This window comes from Nannospalax galili, unplaced genomic scaffold (genome assembly GCF_000622305.1).
Source record: "Nannospalax galili isolate Female #2095 unplaced genomic scaffold, S.galili_v1.0 scaffold1463, whole genome shotgun sequence".
Taxonomy (NCBI): domain Eukaryota; kingdom Metazoa; phylum Chordata; class Mammalia; order Rodentia; family Spalacidae; genus Nannospalax; species Nannospalax galili.
Window position 1 is genome coordinate 934388 of NW_008349596.1, and position 23532 is coordinate 957919.

General features: G+C 45.3%; 1 protein-coding gene across 4 annotated transcripts in view; it reads left to right on the top strand.

The window, feature by feature from the left end:
• Positions 1-22701, top strand: part of Tbce (tubulin folding cofactor E) — a 55311-nt gene extending 32610 nt beyond the window's left edge. For 2 of the 4 annotated variants that reach the window (XM_008847030.3, XM_008847029.3), the window contains exons 4-17: positions 1933-2118; positions 4827-4915; positions 8557-8656; positions 10539-10641; positions 11459-11535; positions 13059-13154; positions 14060-14124; positions 14209-14273; positions 14606-14755; positions 16244-16397; positions 18776-18844; positions 19955-20014; positions 22201-22292; positions 22416-22701. In XM_008847030.3, the coding sequence (XP_008845252.1) occupies positions 1933-2118; positions 4827-4915; positions 8557-8656; positions 10539-10641; positions 11459-11535; positions 13059-13154; positions 14060-14124; positions 14209-14273; positions 14606-14755; positions 16244-16397; positions 18776-18844; positions 19955-20014; positions 22201-22292; positions 22416-22508 (1399 nt within the window). In that variant the 3' untranslated portion in view covers positions 22509-22701. Of the gene's footprint in view, positions 1-1932; positions 2119-4826; positions 4916-8556; positions 8657-10538; positions 10642-11458; positions 11536-13058; positions 13155-14059; positions 14125-14208; positions 14274-14605; positions 14756-16243; positions 16411-18775; positions 18845-19954; positions 20015-22200; positions 22293-22415 lie in introns of those variants that run through there. The other 2 variants (XR_607742.3, XR_003851701.1) reach the window with 2 other exon arrangements.
• The last annotated feature ends 831 nt before the right edge of the window (positions 22702-23532 follow it).

Genomic DNA, 23532 nt, shown 5'->3' on the forward strand with positions numbered 1-23532 from the left:
TTCCAGGACCTACATGGTGGTTGCATCAGCAACTCCAGTTCTGGGGATCTGATGCCCTCTTTTGGCCTCCACGGGCATTGGACACATGTGGTACATTTACGTATATGCAGGTGAAACACTCATATACATAAAATTTAAAAAATTTTTTAATTGGAAAAATACTCCAAACTGGGAAAACCCTTTTGGGAGGTGGTTATTTTATTCAGTATCAGATCAGATAAGATACAATGGTGGCTATGTGGTTACTAAATAAATAATTTTTAAAAAAAGATACAATGGTGGAATGCAGATGGCTGTTCTAAAAGGCTGCCGTCCTGGCTGTGTCTGTCTCAGTGAATCTCTGGTCAGCTGATGGACGTGGGTCTCTGTAAAGTCTACCCAATACTCTCAACCACTGAGCCATCTTTCCAACCCAGAAGATATTTTTGAAAGTAGTAAATACAGGAGGCAGAGAGGCAGGTAATCTGAGTTCAAAGCCAGTCTGATCTACATAGCAAGTTCCAGGCCAGCTAGGGCTACATACCTCTGTCTCAGAAACAGAAAGAAAAAAAAAGGTAAACAGGCTAAAAACAAAAAAGTAGTAAATAAATTCTGCTGCACTGACAAAGCAAATTTGTGACTCGACATATACTAATTGCTGGGCATGGTGACATGTGCCTGCAGTCTTACCTACGCTGGAGACTTTAAACAGGACTCTGGGAATTCAAAGGTCCTTAATGAGACCCTGTGGATGTAGATCAATGGTTGAATGTTTGCCTAACACATGCAGGGTCCTGAATTCCATCTCCAGTAAAACATACACACACACACACACACTCTTAAATAAAATAGTTTTTAAAGTTTATGTAATGTGCATTTCTCCCCCCCATTCTTTTTTTCTTACATTTTTGCAATTTATGTACAGTACAGTTTGATGGTATTTAGACCTCTCCCTATTTGCATCTTTGCATCTCCCCCAACTGTCCCCCTTGCCCAATTTAATGTACTCATATATGCAATACGGCCATAATCGGTGTTTCTTGACTAAGAGACATTGAACAATAAGATCCACCACTGTACATAATGCTCTAAACTAGGAAGTGCAGGTGAGAGTGAGCAGTTCTTGAAATGGCCAAGAAGCGTAAAGTGATAAAAAGCATCTGTGTGTTCAAGATGTTTTGTTGTCAGGGATATGATGAAAAGGGTTGATTCGGGCTTAGTGGGAATAAGCCTGTCCCTCTCCGAGATCTAGTTCAGTTAGCTATGACAGCCACCCCACAACTTGGGATCTGAGCAGGACTCAGTGGAGACACTTGTCTCTGCTCCGTGGTGTTGCTGGAGGAGCCGTGTTCTTAGGCCTTTGGGGCATGGTGCTGGCCTGGGGCCTTGGGTCTCCTGGACATGAATGGGTAGGGTTTGTCGTGTTTCTCTTCAGGGCCTTCCTTCATGGGTTCTAGCCTGAGCATCTTTACATAGTGTCTGGCTTCTGGGAGTGAGAATGAAAGGTGCAGGTCAGAGTATGTTCCAGGACATTCCACGCCTCAGACTCTTGTCTTGCTTATGGGAGCAGGTGGCAAAGGTACACTGTCATGGCCTTAGGCTGGTGGCTGTCTAAGGAAACACGTGACTCCAGGCACTTTTGGGTCCCAGCAATCCACATTCCTTTCCCATGCAAATCCACTTGCCCCTGTCTTCTAGAGCTTTACCCCTTTCTCCAGTGCTCCAAGTCCAGGGGATTGTTATCCAAAAGGTCTAAGCCTTCCCTCCCTCCCTCCTCCCTTCTCCCACCCTCCTTCCTTCCTTTTCTTCTTTTTCTTTTGTGAGACAGGATCTCCCTGTAGCCCCAGCTGGCCTGGAACTCCCTATGTAGACCAGGCTCTGCCCACCTCTACCTCTGGAGTGCTGGGATCAAAGGCATGGGCCACCACATTTAACATTTCTTTCTTTTTCTAGGCACCCAACTGGAGGCTCCTTTGTTCGTCCAAACAAGGTAAATTTTGGAGTGGACTTTGTTACTGCACTTAAGAAGCGTTATGCTCTGGAAGAGGAAGCAGATGAGGATGGGAAAGCGTGCTCTTTAAAAGTTGGATGTAAACAAGTACAAACTGTTGGTTTTGAGCATATTACGAAGAAGCAGAGGTAAGCAGGGCTGATGTTGCCAGTGTCCACGTGCAGTGTCATCCAGGTTGGGTTGAACTTCTCGACTGCATGGACATGCTTGTGATGTGGCTACCACATTGGTTCATCTGTTAACACAGGACTGAAATCTGGGAATGCAAGCACTGATTATTCAGGAAAACTAAAGACCTTTTATTAGGCTGTAGTGGTGGCTCACAGCAGTAACCCTTGGGAGGTGAAGCTAGGAGGATCAGGAGTTAAAGGCCAGCTTGGGTACATGAGACCCTCTCTCTTCAACAAAACAAAAAAACCCCAAAACCCCTATCTTCCCTTCCAAAAAAGTGTTGGTCTGGAAACCAAGCCTAGGAGCCTGCACACCAGAGCATCCTTTTGAAACTGCTCACCTGGACAAACTTGGAATCTGAAAGGAAAGCGAGTGTTCACACATGCACGCAGGCACACGCGCACACACACAAAGTCTCTGCTCATCAGGAACCTGCCAGGTCCTACGAACTCACTGAGTGGTGAGTGGCCTAGATGAAGTGTCTCATGAATGAAGGAATTAAGTGTGGTTCCACTTCTTTGTCATCCTCTGTTGCATTATTAGGATTTGACAGGATTAAAGTGCACATCAGGGCAGAGTAGAAGAATAAATTCATTCTCCTTTCTGATCTCTCTGATTCCAAGTTTGTCCAAGTGAGCAGTTTCAGGGAAAGGACACTCTGGTGTACAGACTCCTAGGCAATTATTTCTCATTAATTAATTTATTCTTTACCATAGGTGGCCCTCATTAAAACTCAAAACAAGCTGGGCTGCTGGCACAGTCCTGTAATCCCAGCTACTGGATAGGTTGAGGTATGCAGATTGCAAGTTCAAGGCCAAGGCTCAGGGTGGGGTTGGGGGTGGGCTACTGGGTGAGTTTGAGGTCAACCTGAGCAATGTGGCGAGACTCTGTCAGCATTAAAAATAAAAACAGTAAAGAAATAAAGAGGTCCAGGGGCATAAGTTAGTGGCAGTCTTGCCTGTCGTGTTCCAGGCCTAAGTGGAATCGCCAGTGCTAATAAATAGTCTCAGAAAAAATGAAAAAGTTAAAACCAACTTGGCTGGTTTTTAATTATACATTTACTGTTGAGAATTTAGAAAATGTAGCTTGAGGGGGCTGGAGAGATGACTCAGCAGTTAAGATCACTGGCTACTCTTGCAGAGGACTCGGGTTTGATTCCCAGTACCCAAATGGCGGCTACAAACCGTCCTTAATTCCAGTTCCAGAGGATCCGACACCCTCTTCTGATCTCCACAGGCATTGCATGACATGGGTGCACTTACATACATGCAGGGACTGCACTCATACACAAAAAATAAAAATAATAAAATATTTTAAAAGAAAATGTAGCTTGATAAGATAGTCACACTTAATGTCAGTATCTGGAGATGCTGGTCAGGAAACATTTTCACTGTTTATCTTACTAATTTACATGGATTTAAAAAACCATATGCAGTGGGACATGGTGCACACCTTTAATCCCTTCTCTGAAGAGGCTGAGGCAGGTGGATCTCTGTGAGTTCTAGGCCAGGGCTGCTGGGTGGGACCCTGTCTCAAACAAGCAGATGAAAAAACAGGTCAGGAGAGTCAGTAAATTCACTCTGAGCAGTTCACAGAGCAAAACACTAAGAGGCACACAAATCTTCTGAGCTGCAAGTGTTAGCGAGCTGAATCTCACTGCTTAACAAAGTCCTGCAGAGGGAAAAAGGTTAGTTGCAGGAGTGTCTATACAGTAGACACTGTTTATATAATTTTTTTAAAAAATATTTTATTAGTTTTCTTTTATGTATATGAATATAGTGCCTGCATGCATGTAAGCGCACTGGTGGTGTGCAATGCTCACGGAGGTCAGAAGAGGACATCGGAGTCCCCTGGAACTGGAGCTATAGACAGTTATTGGGTGCTGGGAATCAAACCCAGGTCCTCTACAAGGGCAGCCAGTGCTCTCAGACACTGAGCCAACTCTCTAGCCCTTTTATATCATTTTGTAACATACAAAAAAATCAGTAATTGTTTAGAGTTCTAGAACTCTCATGAGGAGAGTGTTAAAGTCTCAGGAATAAAAGAGTACCAGCTGTGCTTGGAGGAGAGCAGGTATGGAGCGGGACAAGGACTGCAGCTGCCTCGAACGCATGTGACGCAGCTTTCCATTTTCTGCTTGTAATGTTTTGCTGTTTTTGGTATGAACTTAAGGTGTACAGGTGGTGTACACTGATGTACTTGTCTTTAAACTTTTTCTTGGGGGGGTGTCTTTTTGAGACACCAGCTGCAGCTGGCCTGGATTCGCTAATGGAGACCAGGCTGGCCTCAAACTCACAGAGATCTGCCTGCCTCTGCCTCCCAAGTGCTGGGATTAAAGGCGTGCGCCACCATACTCGGCTTTAAACTTTTAAAAAACTTTTTGGGGATTTCATATGAGTTCTGCATTTATATCATTTTCACTCCTGCCTTATCCCCTCCAGCTCTTCCCAGGTCCCCATCTCTCTCTCTCTGTCTCTCTCTGTCTCTCTCTGTCTCTCTCTCTCTCTCTTTCTCACACACACACAATTAAAGAAGAGGTCATATTCTGTTTAATTTAAATGGTGGGTACTGTATGATAGTTATGTGGTTTTTTTTTTTAAGTTTGTAAAGAGCCAGTGGATAGCATATGTACTTGTGTGATCATGTGCACTGTTTTTTCATGCAGTCAGCTGAGAGCCTTGAAAGACATTTCCTTGAGCAAATGTGCAGTAAGTTGTGCTGGTGAGAAAGGAGGAATTGCTGAAGCCTGCCCCAGTATCCTTTTTATGGAGGCTGGAACCCACCCTGGGGTTTGATATTAGTGCCTGACACCTTTAGTCACATGCCCCCTGGGGCAGTCACTACCCAGCGTAATTAATTACCTCCCCAGACCCCTTTGCTTGCAGGTGTGGCCGATGAGAGTGAAAGTTTCTATGACACAGCTTACTACAGTTTTCTGGTGATTGAAAAAAATTATTTTCAGACTGGGTCTCACTCTGTTGTTCATGCTGGCCTTGAATTCACTACGTAGCTGAGGGTAGCCTTGAACTCATGGTAATCCTTCCCTCTTAGCCTCCCTAATTGTTGGCATTAAAGAAGGCACCACCATGCCTGGCTCTGTGAGTGGAAGTTTCTAGGTGAGGCCCCTAGCAAGGGGGACAGTCTTGGTTGGCGTCCGAGGGCTGTCCATCCGGCTCTTGTCATCCCGGTTCAACAGATACCTGGGGCTTGAGCAGTTGTCCTTCCAGTGTGAAGAAAGCTGTCCAGTGAGGCTGAGCGAGCAGGGATGTGCACAGGGAACCTGCAGCCGTGAGGGTACCTGGAAGCCACCATGTCAGCCTGGACTACCTTCTCATAACTGGATCTGCTGTCAGATCAGAAGCCTGGCTTCTCCACCTGGGCGAAGCTTCTGTCCCTGTATTCTTTTTTTTTTTTTTTTTTTTTTTTTTTTTTTAATTTATTATTTTTATTTATTTATTTTTTTGGTGTTTTTGAGACAGGGTCTCCCTGTAGCCCCAGCTGTCCTGGAACTCACTATGTAGACCAGGCTGGCCTTGAACTCAGAGATCCGCCTGCCTCTGCCTCCCGAGTGTTGGGATTAAAGGCGTGTGCCACCACACCCAGCCCTATTATTTTTATTTTATGTGTATGCGTTTATTGCCTACATGTAGGTAAGTGCACCTGTGTTGTGCAGTGCCCGAGGAGGACAGACGAGACTGTCAGATCCCCTGGAACTGGGTTTCAGATAGTTGTTAGCTGCCATGTTGGTGCTGGGATTCGAACCCAGGTCTTCTACAAGAACAGTTAGTGTTCTTCACTGCTGAGCCATCTCTCAAGCCCCTGCCCGTATACTCTTAGCATATTTTTTGACCCCACCTGTACTTGATGTTCAACTAAAGTCTTTGTTAGTGTGTGTGTGTGTGTGTGTGTGTGTGTGTGTGTGTGTGTGTGGTGGGTATGTTAGGGTACACGCCATGGCTTACGTGTGGAGATCAGAGGATTCTCTCATTCCACTTCTGGATTTCTGGGGCTCAAACTCAGGTTGCCAAGTGCCTTTACCTGCCTACCTGTCAGGCCCCTAATATCTTTCAGAGGTTGGTGGGCTTTTCTTTAAAGAGCCAAAAAGTAAATAGCTTAGGCCTGTGACCCAGCAGGCAGAATTAGAAGATTAAGGTGACACTGATATTGCCATTTAGACATAATCATTAGGTATGATAGTCCATTCCTTAATCCCAGCAGTAGGGAGGCGGAGGCAGGAAGATGAGGAATTTAATGTCACCCTCAGCTACATAATGAGTTTGAGGTCAACCTGGGCTACATGAAAACTTAAACAAACAAACCAAAGGAAAAAAAAAGAATCAGCCAGCAGCTCCTGTTTTGAGTCCTGGTTCTTCCCGTGCTGGCTGTTCTGTCTCCTAGGCAGGCCCCTTCTCTCACTGAGGAGTGTTGACATACCCTCAGTTTCTCTGAGACTGTATCGGGGCACAGTTGGCACCCACTGTGCCTCCTCCCTCCACACTGCCCACTGTCCTCCCTGCTGTTCTCAGTGGCTTGTTTGGCAGTTTGTGTGTCTTAACAGTCATCCCCAGAAGCTGTCCCAGTGAGTCCCCTCCAACCTGCTTCTCCCGCAGCCTCTCCCTTCAGTAAACAGCATTGCCAGGTCTATTTCTCATTCCAGGTCCAGCAAAGCCTGGACTTCCAGCCTAGGTTCAGCCCAACATCTACACCTGCTCTTGTGCTAGTGGGACTTAGGTCTGCCGTAGGGGTCTCCTGCCTCTTCTGTCTCCCTGCATTCCTTTGCTTGTTTGCAGCAGTGGCTTTCCAGACTCGGGTCTGATCCTGTCAGTCTACTTCAGGCCCTCTAGTAGCTCCCCTTTCTGGCAGATTAGTAGACTCTGAAGTGGCCCAAAGGTCCTTTGTGCCATCACTGTGAGAACACTTGTCCGTCTTTCAGGTGTGTTGGAGCTGGCTGTCCCTGTAGGCAGGTCCCACTCTGACCTCAGTGCCTTTGCTCTGGTCATTGCTACCCTCAGGATGCAGGTGGCTCTTCAGATGGTGTTCCCTCAGCTCTTTAGTTTTCTGCTCAAGTTGCTGTCACGAGTGTGTCCACACCTATTCATGTGTGCCCTGCCCACTGTGGAGCACAGGCAGTCTCAGACCTCCGGAAGTGTTGGCTTATGGATTATATCCCTGCTGAGCCTGCTCTGCCCACGCCTGTCTTCCTGGTACTACTTGTGGGGTAACCTGCAGTGGAGTAACAGCCACATGTATCAGGTTGGAGTGCTAGGCCCTCCACTAGCTGGTTGGAGATGGTGCTGTATTGCCCTCCCTGGTAGCCTGTCTGCTACTCCATGCAAGCCTCCGCCGTGTTGGCCCCAGAGCTGTGCTGAACATCCTGCTGGTCTACCCTGAGCCTCAGATGGCTCTCCACTCCTTTTTTTATTTTTTATTTTTATTTTATGTGTATGAGTCTACTGCCTGCATGCGAGTGTACCTGTGTCGTGCATTGCCGTGGAGGTCAGAAGAGGGCTTCGGATTCCCCTGGCACTGGAGTTAAGGACGGTTCGTAGCCACCATGTGGGTGCTGGGAATCCAACCTGGGTCCTCTGCAAGAGCTGTCAGTGTTCTTAACCGCTGAGCCGTCTCTCCAGCCCCTCTCCGCTCCTTTTGAGCCTTGTTCCGGCTGCCCTTGTATTCTCCCCTGGGATGGTGCTATTTAGGGGTTCCTGTGGGTACAGCACTGGTTCTCTGGAGAGAAGGGCATGTTTGTGTGTGTTGGGGGGGGTGGGGGCTTGTGGCTTCAAGGCAGTGCTGAAGGCAAGGCCCATGGGTACCCTTGATGGTATTTAGTGAATCAGTTGCTCTCACTGTCTTCTTATCCTTCTTGTGGGATAATCCTGCAACAGTTTAGTTATGGCATGTGGCTTTTACTCCTTTGATTGTAGATACCTGTCACACGTTTTGACAGAAGTCAATGAGTTTTTAGGTTTTTTTTGGTCTTTTTGAGACAGGGTCCCCCTGTAGCCCCAGCTGGCCTGGAACTCACTATGTAGACCAGGCTGGCCTTGAACTCACAGAGATCCACCTGCCTCTGCCTCCCGAGTGCTGGGATTAAAGGCACCATGCCTGGAGAGTTTTTAGTTTTTGAGTGAACCAACGGGCAGTTTTTGTTGTTTCAGTTTTGGGGTGCAAGGGATGGAACACAGGACGTTGTGCATACTTGATGAGTGCTCTACCACTGAGCTACATCCCGGTCTAATGTGTGTAATTTAAAAGATACTGTCATGAATAAGTTCAGTCAGCATGGTGGGCACACAGTGCAGAGTTAAAGATCTATGAGCCAGAATTAAGATGCAATCATTTTGATGTTTCTGGTGAATCTTTTGAAATTATTGTTCCTTACCATGCACTTTTAGATATTAGAGTTGTAGATTTGTCAAAAAACCTGCTATCATCATGGGATGAAGTGATCCTCATTGCAGATGAGCTCAGAGACTTGGAGACCCTCTCTCTCAGGTATGGACCCTGCATTGCCCCTGTGACAGTGAATGGAGTAAGGCTGCCCCTGGCAGATAGTTTATTCTAGGCAGATCTGGCCACCTGGGATTTGCTTCAGATTCATCTTAGGGCACATTTATGAGTAGTCTTGAAATGGCTATGGGAGGTGCATGAATGAGGAGTGTGTGTGTGTTCTCATCAGATTGCGGTGGTGGGGGTTGGGGGGGATCCTGATGCTTGTAAGCTTCACCATGAAAGACAGGATGTTGCAGGGAAGAGTGTGTGTGTGTGTCAGAGAGAGACAGAGAGGCAATAGTACTAAAAGTGCTTGTTTATATGACGTTTTCTAGTGTTTAATTCTTTAGGAATATGTAGTTGCGTTGGGATACTGCTTATTTTGATAAAGGATTTTCACTTTTCTACCTATTTGACTAATATGCCATTTCCCCAGGCCTTCCTGAATATTTGATTAGTTTTAATCTCCCAGAGCTCGGTCAGGCCTCTTTTTCTTTATATTTTTTTTGGTAGTGCTGGGGACCGAGCCCAGTTCTTTGTGCATACTACACAAACTTTGTACCACTGAACCCTACATCCTAGCCCTTCCCCTTCCTTTCTGACCACTTTATGTATACAGGTGAGCTGTACCTGGCCAAGGCAGGTAGAGCAGGCAGTGAGGCCTCAACAGGTTGTGGCTTCAGGTGGAGTAAATGGGTATAATTTGACCCTTGGTGTTTCCTCTTCTAGAAACGTGGGAGCCACAAGCCAAGTTTGCATGTCAGCTACCACGCAGTAACTAGGTAGCTTCCACTTTGAGGGTTTATTTGCTGTTTGTTTTTTTGAGACAGGGCCTAAATATGTACCCCTGGCTGGCCTGGAACATGCTATGTAGACCAGTCTGGCCTCGGACTCAGAGATCTGCTTGCCTCTGCCTCCCTAGTGCTGGGAGAAAAGGCCTGTAGCACTGCATCCAGCCATTTTTGTTTTTTGAGACAGGGTTTCATGTGTGCCAGCTGGCTTCACACTTGCTGTTCAGCTGAGGAGGATCTTGAACTCCCACTCCTCCTGCCTCTACCCACCTGTTGGGGGACCCTGCTGCTAAAGTTGCAGTCCACCATGTCTGTATAGCTCTACAGAGCTCAGTGCTGTATGGAGGACTCCCTTTCTCAGTGGGGGCTCCCTGCTCTCTGCCTGACCTTATCTAGAAAGTGCCTCCAAGCACGGATGCCTGGCCTTATGTGGAACATGACCTTTGGCATAGTTACCTGCAATAAAACTGCCCCCAGGTTTTTCTATATGATAATTAGGCATTGCCCTATAGCCAGATGGTAGGGTCCCCCTGCCACATGTAAACAAAGCATACTATGAACACCTATCAGCTGAAGCTTTGGCTGTTGTCTTCATCCTATATTTTTCCCTGACCCCTCACTGAAACCAACTTCCGGAAGGTCTTTTCCGTCGCGCTCATTGGCCGTCCTGACCCCGTTCGTTGCCTCTGCTCCCTTTGTTTTCGTGGGTCGGTGGCCAATGGCCCACGAGGGGTGGGAGAGACCCACACCCACCAAGTGTTAGAATTACTGGTGTGTACCACATACCCAATTTCGTTTATTTTTTGATAGGAAATCTGTCTCTCCCCTCTTCCCCTCTGTCTCCCCCGCCAGTATAGCTCAGTACAAGAGAACCCCCCCGCCCCCAGCAGGCCACTGTGAGTGCCAGGGTTCAAGACTCCATACAAGCTGGGCAGGGTTTCTTGTACTGAGCTATATTGGTAGCCCTAGGATTTCACTCTAGGATTGAAACAAGCCAAAGCATTGGGGTGAATCCTGTTGTTGCTGTCAGTGGCTGTCTGCCCGGTCTGCCGGGTCTGTCGGAGGAAGCACTTAATGTCCTCTTTCCATCACAGTGAAAACAAACTGCAGTTCCCCTTGGACTCATTGACTCCACCTGGAACATTTTCTACACTGAAGATTTTAGTCCTGGACAAAACAGGAATAACGTGGGCTGAGGTAATCATACTGCCTCTTTGCATAGTAAGAATTTAAAGTTTTACTTTAATAGGAAATTGAAGCACAGTTGGGGCTTCTTTCAATCATCCTATTATGATTATGAAAGGAGTTAAAGAAAAGCCTCATGAATATGTAGGACTCTAGGAATCTGTTCTTTCTCTGGAGTCTTGAACCCTGGCACTCACAGTGGCCTGCAGGAAATGTGCTGAGTTTTAGAAGCTGTTACTAGCTTCCCCAGGTTCCTGAGATAGTCTAGGGCAGGGACATAGTGTACAGAGTCTCACCCTCCCCATCCAGTCCCTGACCCTCACTACTCCTGAAGTGATGGGCTCATGAATGGTCGCAGTGGCATTTGGCACATACTTCTGAGAGGATCTTGTTCCATTTCTTCTGGTGCATATGGAACCTCAGGACAGAAAGGCACTTAGCAGTTGGGAGCGGGGGATGCACTGTGGCTCAAGGGTTAGGACATTGAGAAGTGATGAGGAGATACCTGTCTGGTCAGTATACTATTTACATGCCAGAGTGACCTTAGCACTGGGCATGAGTACACATCTGTCTCAGGCCCAGCCTGCTAGCAGATGGTCTGAGTGTCCACTGGCATCTAAGCTGCTTTTGTGAGCCTTTCTTAAGCTGGGTGCTGACTTGGCCTGCCAGGGTCACAGTGCCAGAAGCATGTCCATGGCACCCTGCCTGCTGGCTGCAATGTGTTCACAGGGCAAGTACTTCTAAAGCTCTATCTAAAGGGACTTCCTGATGTGCGGAGGCAGACGGTGCTGGCAGAGGCTTTGTGACCCTGAGTTGATTTCCTTTCCAGGTGCTCCACTGTGCCTCTGGGTGGCCAGTCCTTGAGGAGCTCTACCTCCGGTCTAACAGTATCTCCATTTCAGAGAGGTAATAGCCTTCATCCCACGCTTCTGTTACCATTCAGTTATTCTGAGTAGCCTCAGCTAGGTCTATCTAACATTAGCTTTTAGGAGGATGTGCAGGTGGGGAATTAGAGTAGTGCTAGTTACTGTATTGCAGATTGGAATATCAACAGAAACTATTCATTTCGAAAAAAGGAAACTCATCAAAGACACTTAAATATTTTTTAATTTTATTGGTTTTGCATTATATATATATATATATATATAGACAAAGTCTCTCTGTAGCCCCAGCTGCCTGTAACTATGTAGACCAGGCTGGCCTCAAGAATCTCACAGAGATCCACCTGCCGTTGCCTCCCAAGTGCTGCATAAATAAATTTGATTCTGATTCTCAATGGAAGTTCTATAGGACATACTGAGTACTTTTTTTTTTTTTTTCTGTTCTGTGCTAAGGAGTAAATACTGGATTTTAGCCAGGTTTGGCAACACATGCCTGTACTTTCTGCTACTTGGGAGGCTAAAGTAAAGCAGAAGCATCAGAAGTTCAAGACCAGCCCAGGCAACTTAGTGAGACTGTCTTAAAAAACAAGGCTGGGGGATATAGCTCAGTGGTAGAAAGGACTCATCTAGCATATGCAGGGTCCTGGGCTCTTTGGGGGGGGCAGTAATGATTTTTATTTTTTGGCTTGTTTTTAAAAAAAGGACCTTTGGGGTTCTCTCTACCGTGGGTTCCAGAGACTGAACTCAGGTCATCAGGCTTATGAGTCAGGCTTCTACAGCAAGTGCTCTTACTAAGCTGTGTAGCCAAGGATGACCTTGAACTGGTTTGCCTTCACCTTCCCAAGTTCCAGAATTACAGGTGTGGGCGGTTATTTTTGCAATATCTACTTAAGGTCACTGTACCACCATGTGTATGTTGTTGCCTCACCTCCCTCTTAGATTTTATTTATTGAGAGAAAGAGACAGATAATAGCAACAGAGAACACATGTACGTGGAGATCAGAACAACTTCTGGGAGTTTGTTCTCTCCTTCCTCCATGTGGGTCTAGGATCAAACTCAGGACAGCATACTTGGTGGCAAGTACCTTTACTCTCTGAGCCATCTTACCTGACCATCATCTCCCTTTTTGATAATATCATTAAATTATTATGTAAAAGAAAGCCAAGGATGGGAAAATCATGGGCAGAGTTGGTTCAGACTATTAAGATTATATTGTTTAGAATAGTTTCATTCTTTGATGCAAATGCTGGGATTTTTCTCATTAAACTTTTTATTTTGAGATAATTACAGAGTCCCATTTAAAAGAAATAACACACAGATCACCCGTCCTCATTGTCCAGTATCTCCCATCAGTAACAAGGTCAAAATCATGGGTCTGCAGTGTCAGCCAGGGATCTTTCACTGCACAGCCCCTCAGGTGGCCCTTTTGTGGGCCAGATTCACTCACCTTCCACCCCAGTCCCTTGTAAATCAGGTACTTCTGTTTTAAGCCTCCATCTTTGAAAACAAGAGATTAATCTATGCTGAAAATTTTTCTTTCCATACAGGCCAACTGATGTTCTGCAGATGGTCAGGTTACTAGACCTTTCCTCCAACCCATCAATTGCCGAAAACCAGCTGTATCTGATAGCTTATCTGCCCAGGTAATCTGCTCCTAAAGTGTGCCTATTACAGACCTACACATTTAATGATAATAATAATGCATAGGCCACAAATATGTTTTGAACAGATACAGTAATGTAGTTTTTTTTTTTTGTCTATTTGAGACAGGGTCTCCCTGTAGCCCCAACTGGCCTGGAACTTGCTATGTACCAGGATGGCCTCAAACTCCTAAAGATCCATCTGCCTCTGCCTCCCTAGTGTTGGGAATAAAGGCATGTGCCACCATACCCTGCAGAGTAATGCATTCTTTTTTCTTTTTTCCTTTCATTATTTTTATTTTATGTGTATGTGTATATTACCTACACGTAGGTAAGTGCACCCGTGTTGTGCAATGCCCACGGAGGACAGAAAAGACTATTGGATCTCCTGGAACTGGAGTTACGGACAGGTGTTAGCTGCCATGTGGGTGCTGGGATTCGAATCCCAGTCTTCTGCAAGAACAATGTTCTTAACCACTGAGCTTTCTCTCCAGCCCATGTGTTCTTAAACTTAACAGTTCTCTTTGGGGAATTTTCACTTGAACTCACTGGAGAATGTACTGGGCCCCTTGTACTATGTGGACTGTGTACTGGATAATCTGCAGAATGTGGAACTTGGTCTTAGTGATGACACTCAAGTCTCCATTTGTTAAACTGGGGCAGTGAGACCATGTCCTACTCAGCACCTGGCATGACAGTAGGCACCCCAGAATATTAGAGGGCTGTGGGAGCATAAAGCACAGAGTGAGGCATACTTCTGTCTGTCCTAAACTGGACCCTGTGTTTCTAGATTACATTTTACAACAGGAACCAAACCCAGGGTGTAGGAAAGAACTTCCCAGTCTAGTCGATAGCCCAGAGCACTTTATACTGTCTTGTGTAGTGAAACTGAACATTTAAAATTTCAGACTAGAGCAGCTAATCCTCTCTGATGTTGGACTTTCTTCTATGCATTTTCCGGATGCTAAGACTGGTATGTAAGGTGGGTGAAGTCCCCTGCCCTGTGTTAGCTGTGCCTTCCACTTCTACTCTGCATGCCGTTTTTTTGTTGTTGTAGGGTGCAAAACATCAATGTTCCCGTCCTTGCAGTACCTCATAGTGAATGATAACCGGATATCAGATGTAAGAGCTGCTTCGCTGTACAGGGCACTGTCGCTTGTCTCCACTCCTGTTTGGTGTTTGAAGTTTCCTTCTTCAGTCATAAAGTTAAACCAAAAGCAAAACGCTTCCTCAGAGTAAAACTCCTCAAAAGTCAAATGTATTACGATTCCTTTTACTCAGGCAGAAGCAGGCGGCCAGTAGGTTTCAGTGGTCTACCATGTAGTAGAAGCCTCTTCCTTATATGGGTACTGGGTGGGCCAATCAGAGCTGGGGACTTTGGTTTTTGTTGCAGGGCCAAATCATCTGAAAAGTGGCCCAATCTGTTGCTTTTCTTTACTCCTCTGTCGTGTCAGTGGTCCTTTATCAACGAGTTAGACAAGTTACAGAGCCTGCAGGCTCTGTCTTGCTCCAGAAACCCCCTGACCGAAGGAGACAAAGCAGAGACCACTCGGCAGATCATCATTGCCAAGATAAGTCAGCTGAAGACTCTGAATAGGTGTCAGGTGAGTCCTGGGGTCCGAACCTCAATAGTTTCTTACTAGAGAGGACGTCTCATTATGACCTCTGCTGGCTTCAACTCTGGACTCAGTGTCCTTCACGTAGACCACCTGCCAAGCAGAGGCTATCGGCACAACATGGTGCCAGACTTCAGAATCCTTTTGCAGACTAGAAAATAAATGATTGGAAACTAAAAGGAAATTACCTTTGGATATCATAGAGTGATGAGATGGCAGTGAAACATGATCCAGGTGAGTTGGGCTAAGTGGGCTCCTTTCCTGACTTACTGGGAGAGGACTGCACTTAGCCCAGTGACACTCTGCTGCCTGACCACTGGCGGACATCTGGGTGACGAGTGCTGGGTACTCTCCTCTGCAGCAAAGACAGAAGGAACACAAGCCCAGAGCATGCTCCTGCTGCTGCTGCTGTCAGCTGCTCCTCCCAGGAGGGGCCTGCCAAGCCTGCATGCTCAGTAGTGCCTGGGAGGAAGCCAGTTCTCCCCCAGTGGGGTGATGCCAGGTATCTAGTGCAGATAGTCTCAAGAACAAAATTATAAAACTGGCATTACATTTAAAAACTACGGTTATGGGGCTGGAGAGTTGGCTCAGCAGTTAAGAGCACTGACTGCTCTTGCAGAGGACCCAGGGTTCGATTCCCAGCACCTACATGGTGGCTGTAAACCGTCTTTAACTCCAGTTCCAGGGGAATCTGAAGCCCTCTTCTGTCCTCCACGGCATTGCACGACATGGGTGCACTCATATACATGCAGACAATACGCTCGTACACATAAAATTAAAAAAATAATAATAAAAAAATATTTTAAAAAAACCCAAAAAACTTACATATGTATGGATGTGGGTGTGTGTGCCATGGTGAGCCATTGAGGCAGGATGGCTTGTAGTAGTCTTCCATGTGGTTCCTAGGGAGCAAACTCAGTCATCAGGCTTGGTGGCAAGGGCTTTACCCACTGAGCCTTCTTGTTGATCCTGTTTTAAGTTCTAGAGAAAAACATTCAAGTTCTTGAGAATTTAAATAGGTTTTCAGGGTTATGTAGTGACTCTAGGCTTTTTTAACTTAAAATTCAAACTTCTGAATTTTGTTTTTGGGACAGGCTGTAGCCCAGGCTGACCTTGAACTCAGTGCAGTTCTGTCTCAAGCCTTCTAAGAGCTGGTTACTGGCGGGAGCCAACACACTTGGCTTAGAATTGTTTTTGAATAAACTGTCGAGTTCTCTGAGTTAGAAAAGGAAGGTGGACAGTGTAATGACGTCATTTCTCTTAATTCAGTTATTCTCTGTGCCTGGGCAGCAGAGGAAAGGGCAGGGCAAAAAACATGAGCAACTCACTATGTAGACCAGGCTGGCCTTGAACTCAGAGATCTACTTGCCTCTGCCTCCTGAGTGCTGGGATTAAAGTCATGTGCCACCACACCTGGCTATGAGCAACTCTTTAGGTAAATGCTTTAAGATGTGTTTCTGTTTCACATTAACATAGATTCTTCCAGAGGAACGGTATGGAGCTGAGCTTGATTACCGAAAAACATTTGGAAATGAGTGGAAGGCGGCCGGTGGACATCAGGATCCAGACAAAAACAGGCCAAGTGCAGAGTTTCTCGCAGCCCATCCTAGATACCAGCTCCTCTGCCGCAGTACGTCCAGGTAGCCCGTGGGGACTGCAGCTGGAACAGACCTGGTAGTACAGGAGGGCCCAGTGTTCTGTCCTCTCTCCCTGTTGGGGCTGTCTGTCCTTTTTCTGAAGGACTGTGGTGCTTTCCTTGGGCCAGATCAGCGGGTTGAGCAGACACAAACTGGCAGTCTTACTCCCCACAGGAACGCAGGGAGCCTCTGCTGTTCCAGGAGGTAAAAGGTTTACACTTGGAGGGGAGAGTGAGCCTTCTCCAGAGACTTGGTCGTGGGTACAACACCACACGTGAGGCATGGTGGGAGGCGTGACAGGTTATCTCAAGCACTGGCACTTCCTAAAGCTTCCAGGGTAGTTCTAACCACAGCAGGTTCACACAAAGGTGCATAGTTCCTCCAAAGCCTCCATCCCAAGGAAGGGCTTGACCTGTACTATTTGGTACTTGATGTACATGGAGTCCCTTTAACTCTCCAGCTGGCTCCTCAGACTTTGAAGCTAAGGATTCGGGCATCTTTGTCCCCAGTGCACCTTGATCTTGTTTGACTTCATCATTATTCCATGTTTCACTTTTATGCGACTCTCCTTTTTATACGTTTCCTAATGCAAGAAACTCACTGCACAAATGCTTCAGGCTGGAGAAGACAAGGTGCTTCTGTGAATTGCTTTCAAATTACTCCATTAGCTGGCCCAATTTCCTGGCTGCTCTAAGTGAATTCTGAATCACTCAGGGTGGGGAAGGGAAGTTCTAAGTAGTCAGCAGGCACAGTTCAGCTTCTTACTGCTAAGGCCAGAGGATAAAAATCAGATCCTTGGTACATGGAGATATGGTCACCAGTTGGCACAGGAGTGAAGGACAGCAGTCCCTCCTCCTGTGCAGCTCACTTACCGTCTACCTCAGCCCAGACAGTAAATGGAGAATTCCAGAAATCAGAAATTCCTGTTTTCATTTATACACAATTCTGATTGATATGATATCCTGGACTCATGAGAGTCCTGCCCTGTCCCACCCAGGACAGACCTCCCTCTGCCCAGTGTACCATGCTGTGTGCTGCCTACTTTCATTCAGTGATCATCAGAGACCATCAAGTGTCAGTGTTTGTGTCCAAGTAACCCTTATTTCACCCGAAGCCCAGTAGCCAGTGCTACAACTTTCATATGCCAGAGAGGAACTGTAAAGTACAGCACTGAAGTGAAATATGAAAGCACAGAAAGATGCTCCCAAACACAGAGTGAAGTACTACATGTCCCTTTACCACAGTTTATTGTTACACTTGGCCATTCTGTTACTGTTCATCCCCCACTGTGCCTAATTATAAATTAAGTTTTACCATAAGTGTATACTGCTTGAAAAAAAAAAAATAGGGTCTAATACTATCCAAGTTCACATGTGGATGTGTCCCTACAGACAAGGGAGGCCATTGCCCTGTATCCCAGGTGTAGGAGTTGGTCTGCAGAGGTAGGACTGAACATCTGGACTACCTGGCTAAAACGTGAAAGTGTCCTATGACTGTGTCCAGATAGCACCAGGTTTCTCTCAGGACCCTGAGGGGAAAGAAACTGCTTTCCAAGCTGAAAGCAAGTAATGGTTTGAAAGGTTTGAAAGCAGTGGGCTTGCTAATCAGTGCAGGGGTCTCTCCCTCTCTTCGCGGGTCATTGGCCACCGGCCCATGAGGGCAGGGAGAGCAGAAGTGGCGAACAGGGTCAGGACAGACAGCGAGAACTGACGGAAGACCGCCCTTCCGGAGAGACTGGTCACAGGCGCAGTGAAACAGCAGTGATACAGCTCCAGACACAGTGAAAACAGCTCCGTTTAGTCAGTGGGAGAACTAGAGAATTTATAGTGTGGAGGCAGTAGCAAAAGCCTCAGTTGATAGGTGCTCATAGTGTGCTTTATTTACATGTGGCAGTGGGCTCCTATCTTCCAGACTATCAGGCAATGCCTGATTATCATATAGAAAAAACCTGGGGGTAGTTTTTACTCCAGGTAACTATGCCAAAGGTCATGTTTCCAAATAAGGTCAGGCATCCGGCTTGGTGGCACTTTCCAGGTGAGCCAGGAAGAGAGCAGGAGGCCCCCTGCTGAAAAGGGGACTCCTTCCATTTGGCGCCGAGCCCCTTAGGGCTATCCGGACATGGAGAACTGCAACCCTAACAGCAGGGTTTCCCAACAAATCAGTCAGGCCACTGTTGGGACAGTCACAGTGCTCGGCCGTGGAGGAGGTCTCCTAACCACCTAGCAAACAGCTCTGCTGAAGGCTAATCTCAGGTTAACTGGCTGCTGTGCTGGGCTGATTTTGGAAGAAGCTCTACTCACACTGACTAAACATTGTTTCCTTACTGTGGTCTCTGGTTTTTGTTTCCCCCTTTTTATCGCTTTTTAAACAGAATATGGTGCACCTGAAGATGAGGAACTTGAAGTGCCGCAGCCATTCATGCTAAAAAATCAGCTACTAAGTAAGAATCACAGTTCATATAGTTCATTTGTATGAGTCTTAGGTGTGAAGCAGGTCGTGATGGCCTGAAAGGGAGGAAGTGGATCTCTCTTGGGGAAATGCCAAGCTCTCCTGGGTTTTATCCTAAACTTGCCTGGATTATGTGTTGAGTGTTCTTAAATGACCATGCTGTAAACTCATTGGTGTTCTCGTGGGAGGGAGTTGAGTAGTGAACCTGATTGTGATTGAGAATCTTGTGACTTTTCCTACATGCAAACCTGGTAAACTGTCAGGAAAGGAGTATGGTGGAAGGGGAGTGGTAGGAGTGTGGGGCCAGCTGTTTCTGTTTTGAGGCAGGGTCTCGTTATTTAAACTAAGGCTGGCTTGGAACTCCTGATCTTCCTGCTTCAGCCTCCCCAGACCTTGGACTATGAAGGCATTTTTTGGTGTTTTTTGTTTAGTTTTTTGAGACCAGGTCTCACTATATAGCACTAGCTGGCCAGGTACTTTTCTGTGGAGTCCAGGCTGGCCTTGAATTTGTGGCTATCCTTGCAGCCTCTCAAAATGGGATTACAGGTTGGAATTAAAGGCATGTACCACTGGGCCTGGCTTCATGGAAAAGTTGTTTTAATTTACTTTTTTGTATAAGTGTTTTGCCTACCATGCATACATGTGCACCCCATGTGAAATGCCCACGAGGCCCATAAGAGGGTGTCGGATTTCCTGGAGCTGGAGTTAGGGATAGTTGTTAGCTGCTATGTGGGTTCTGGGAACCAAACCTGAGTCCTTTGCAAGAGTAGCCAGTGCTCTTAACCACTGATCTGTCTCTCCAGCCCCACCCCCCCATTTTTTAGAGAGGGTCTCACTGTGTGGCCCTGGCTGGCCCTGAATTCACAGGGATCCACCTGCCTCTATGAAAATACTAATAGGACATTTAAACATCATTAAGATCCATTTATGAAGACTGAGCCAAGTGGTACCAAACAACTGCATCATTTGGCAATCCTGTTGGCGTACACACTGTGCTGGTGCTGGGGATCAAACTGCGGGCCTTGTGCATGCCCAGTATGCTCTACCACTGAGGCCCAGCCACAGTAGTTACCATTTAACTGCTTTCATTTTCTTCTTAAAGCACTGAAGATAAAATACTCCAACCAGCTTGAGCAGAAAGAATTAGAGAAGCAGCTGCCAGGTAAGAACACCCTCTCTCTGCTATGCATGTACCTGGAAGGCACAGCTGGAATCAAAAAGGAAGGTATTTTCAGTAGGTTTTCCATCTAAAACAATGTATGCTAATATGACTCTTCTGCTCCCAAATTTAGGTCTTACATAACTATCAGCTTATCTGGAAAAACTTTATTAAAATTTCAGAGCACCTTCCTCCACTGTCCAGCATGTGATCATGTTCTTAACCAAAAGCCTGAGCACTTGAACGGCTTAGCCCTCAGAGCAGTTATCCCCAGGCCTATGTGCTGAACCCCAGACTTGCTCTCAGGGCTTCTTGTCTAGGGAGATGGCTGCCCAATCAGGAGAGAATTCTCAATGCAATAGTGTTCTTTGGGGAGGAAAAATTACTCTAGAATTTTTTTTTGAGACAGGGTCTCCCTGTAGCCCTTCCTGGCCTGGAACTCACTATGTAGACCAGGCTGGCCTTGAACTCACAGAGATCCGCCTGCCTCTGCCTCCTGAGCGCTGGGACTAAAGTCTTGTGCCACCAGGCCAGGCTTAATTAGTTTTAATAGGAAAATGATTTGGCTCAACAAGTTGGATCAACATAGTTGACCTTCAAACTTCACTCCAAAGAAGAATTAGTATGCCAAGACTGAATTCTCAAGATTGATTTGACTCACAGCTGAATGCTGAAGTACAGACATGTTGAAGCTGGTGCACTTGAAGAAATTAGTCTGAATGTCTCCAATAAATACATCTCCCTATTTGCCCATCAGTGTAGTAAATTCACATTGATTTTCAATTATTCTCCATCAGGTAAGACAAGCTTACCATGATATTGAATATGGAAGGCCTGGGGTACATTTAGAAGTACTTTTCTGAATAACCGCTTTGTACTAACCTATTATAGTCTCCATATTTATTTATTAGAATCTAATTTATTCCTGTGGTATGTAATTTTACTAGTATATAATGATGAAAATTAACAGTGTATATTAGTTATTTTTACAAAATACTCAACCAAAGCAACTTAAGGAAGCCTTAATTTTGGCTCATGGTTTGAAGAGAGTCCTTCGTGGCAGCTGGTCACAGTACAGCCACATGCGGGAAGCAGAGACGCTGGTGGTCAGCTCATCTTCCCCTTTTTTCTTTTTTTAAACATAAAAATAATTTTATGTGCATGAGTGTACTGCCTGCATGTATGTAAGTGCCCCATGTCATGCAATGCCCAAGGAAGTCAGAAGATGTCAGATCTCCTGCAGCTGGAGTTGTGTATGGTTGTTAGCTGCCAGGTGGGTGCTGAGAACTAAACCCAGGTCCTTAACAAGAGCATTCAGTACTCTTAACCACTGAGCCATCTCTCCAGCCCATTTTCTCCTCCTTAATCAGCACATTCCTGTCTAGAAACACTCTTTTAAGAAAATTCTAATACACAGATGACATCAGGCATGGTCATGCTGTAGACGTGGGTCATAAACAAGAAAACGCTAGTTTTTATTCTAAAATAGATAACATTTATTACAAGTTGCATAAAAACACAGCTTTTACAAAAATGATTTTTTATAGAAAAATATTGAACTACATTGTGATATTTGTGGGAACACCACACTACTGCTGTTCCTCCAGCTAAAGCTTTAAAGAAACTATAATTTTCTTAATCAAAATACCCACTGTTTACCCGTCTTTGGAAAGAAGTCTGTATGTGTTCTGAACAGATGAAAGCATTTGCTTGTTTGAGTTACATTCCCATGCCTGGCAGTCACATGTGTGAGACAATGCACAGCGCAGTGGTGACAAGACAGCAGTTCTGGGAAGGCCTTGTTAACACCTTCCCTCTCCACAGAGGCTGATAGGTGTCCTCAGGCCCCATTCCAGGGCTCCTTCTGCAATCCATCAGGAAGCCCAACCAAAGGACTACATTTATTCTTCCTTGGTGAGATTATTCCTAAATTCACTAGATTAAGGAAGAAATAGTAAACACTACTGAAATGGTATGAAAACTCATTGTCAAGGCCACTTGGGTCAAACATTGGCTCCAGTTCCCAGTTTCCCAAATGAATCAAGTGGTAGAATGGACTCAAGCCTTCCTTAAAGTATCTAGGGTAAACTGATGCTACAAATGGACAGAACAGCTGTCATGGCTGCTTCCCCTGAGCTTTTTACAGGTAGGTGTCATTGAGAGAAATGATGGGTTTTCTTTTTTGATAGATTCCATGACAGTTCAAAAGGTGAAGGGATTGCTGTCACGTCTTCTCAAAGTTCCTGTGTCAGAACTTCTGTTGTCCTATGAAAGCCCCAAGGTAAGTTGCTGAGCAAAACAGAGTCGAGCCTAGTCCATACAACAGTAAGATAGGCATTGAAATGACTCCATCACACGCACCATTAGGCCGTCTTAATCACTCCATCCTTTGTTCTGATTGTAGATGCCGGGCAGAGAAATTGAACTAGAAAATGACCTACAGTCCTTACAGTTTTATTCTGTGGAAAATGGAGATTGTCTACTAGTGCGATGGTAACAACCCAACTGATAACATTTAGGACTAGACTGCTTATCATGACTGGGATTACCAGAAACAAGTGATTTACTGGGACAGTGCTAATGTTTGAGGCTTTACAACTTGCCCTAACAAAAGATATATGTTTTGTTGGGAAGAAAAAATTTCTAGGTTGTATACTGATAGCTTTAATAAAGGTTTTGATTACTAGTGACTTTTCTGATCTTTTCATTTTTATAGCTTACCACTGCATTTCATTATGTGAGGACTTAAACTAGCTCGTCTAAATCTGAATACAGTGAATGTCTGCCATAAGACTAGTTTTAATGGAATTCTCTATTATACTATTTTAAAAGATTGCTACAGTGATTTGGTTGGTCATTCTGAGAAAGATATACACTATTTTTAGAGTACTTAAATTAATCACATGCTTTTTCCTACACTTATACCTAAACTGTGCCTATCTTCCACAGAAGATTACCAGCTCTAATTCAAACTTATTTATATTAGGTAAACATTAGACAATGATAGGCAGAAAGCGAAATTCTTTTCAAGCATCAACAACTTAGAATATCCTTCGCTAAGTCACTAAAACCCTGAGAATATTCACTTTTATTCACAAAAATGTAGTGTTTAATAAGAGTACTAACCTTCAGGACTTATGTTAAATGGCAAAAGAAAACATGGTATTAGTGTACTGTGTAAATAAACATCCTTAAAACAAGATTTCAAACTGAGGGTTATTGATTCCTTTTCAAGGTCAAGTTGCCCATTTCAGAAAGTCAAACTTTGGTATATGTGCTCACTGTCCACGAAGTGACCACACAGCATCTTTGTAAGTTCTTTTTGGCCTATATTTCTTCTGATTTTATTCGATTAAGTTATTCTGATTAAGTAATCCTGGTTAAGATTCAAACGGAATTACTATTAATAATTTCTGAACTAGGCCAGGTTTGACCAAAAATGGTAACAATGAATTACTGATTAGTAACAGTGCACCACAACTTAAAAATAGTTTCATTTTCTAAAATAATTTGGTATTAAA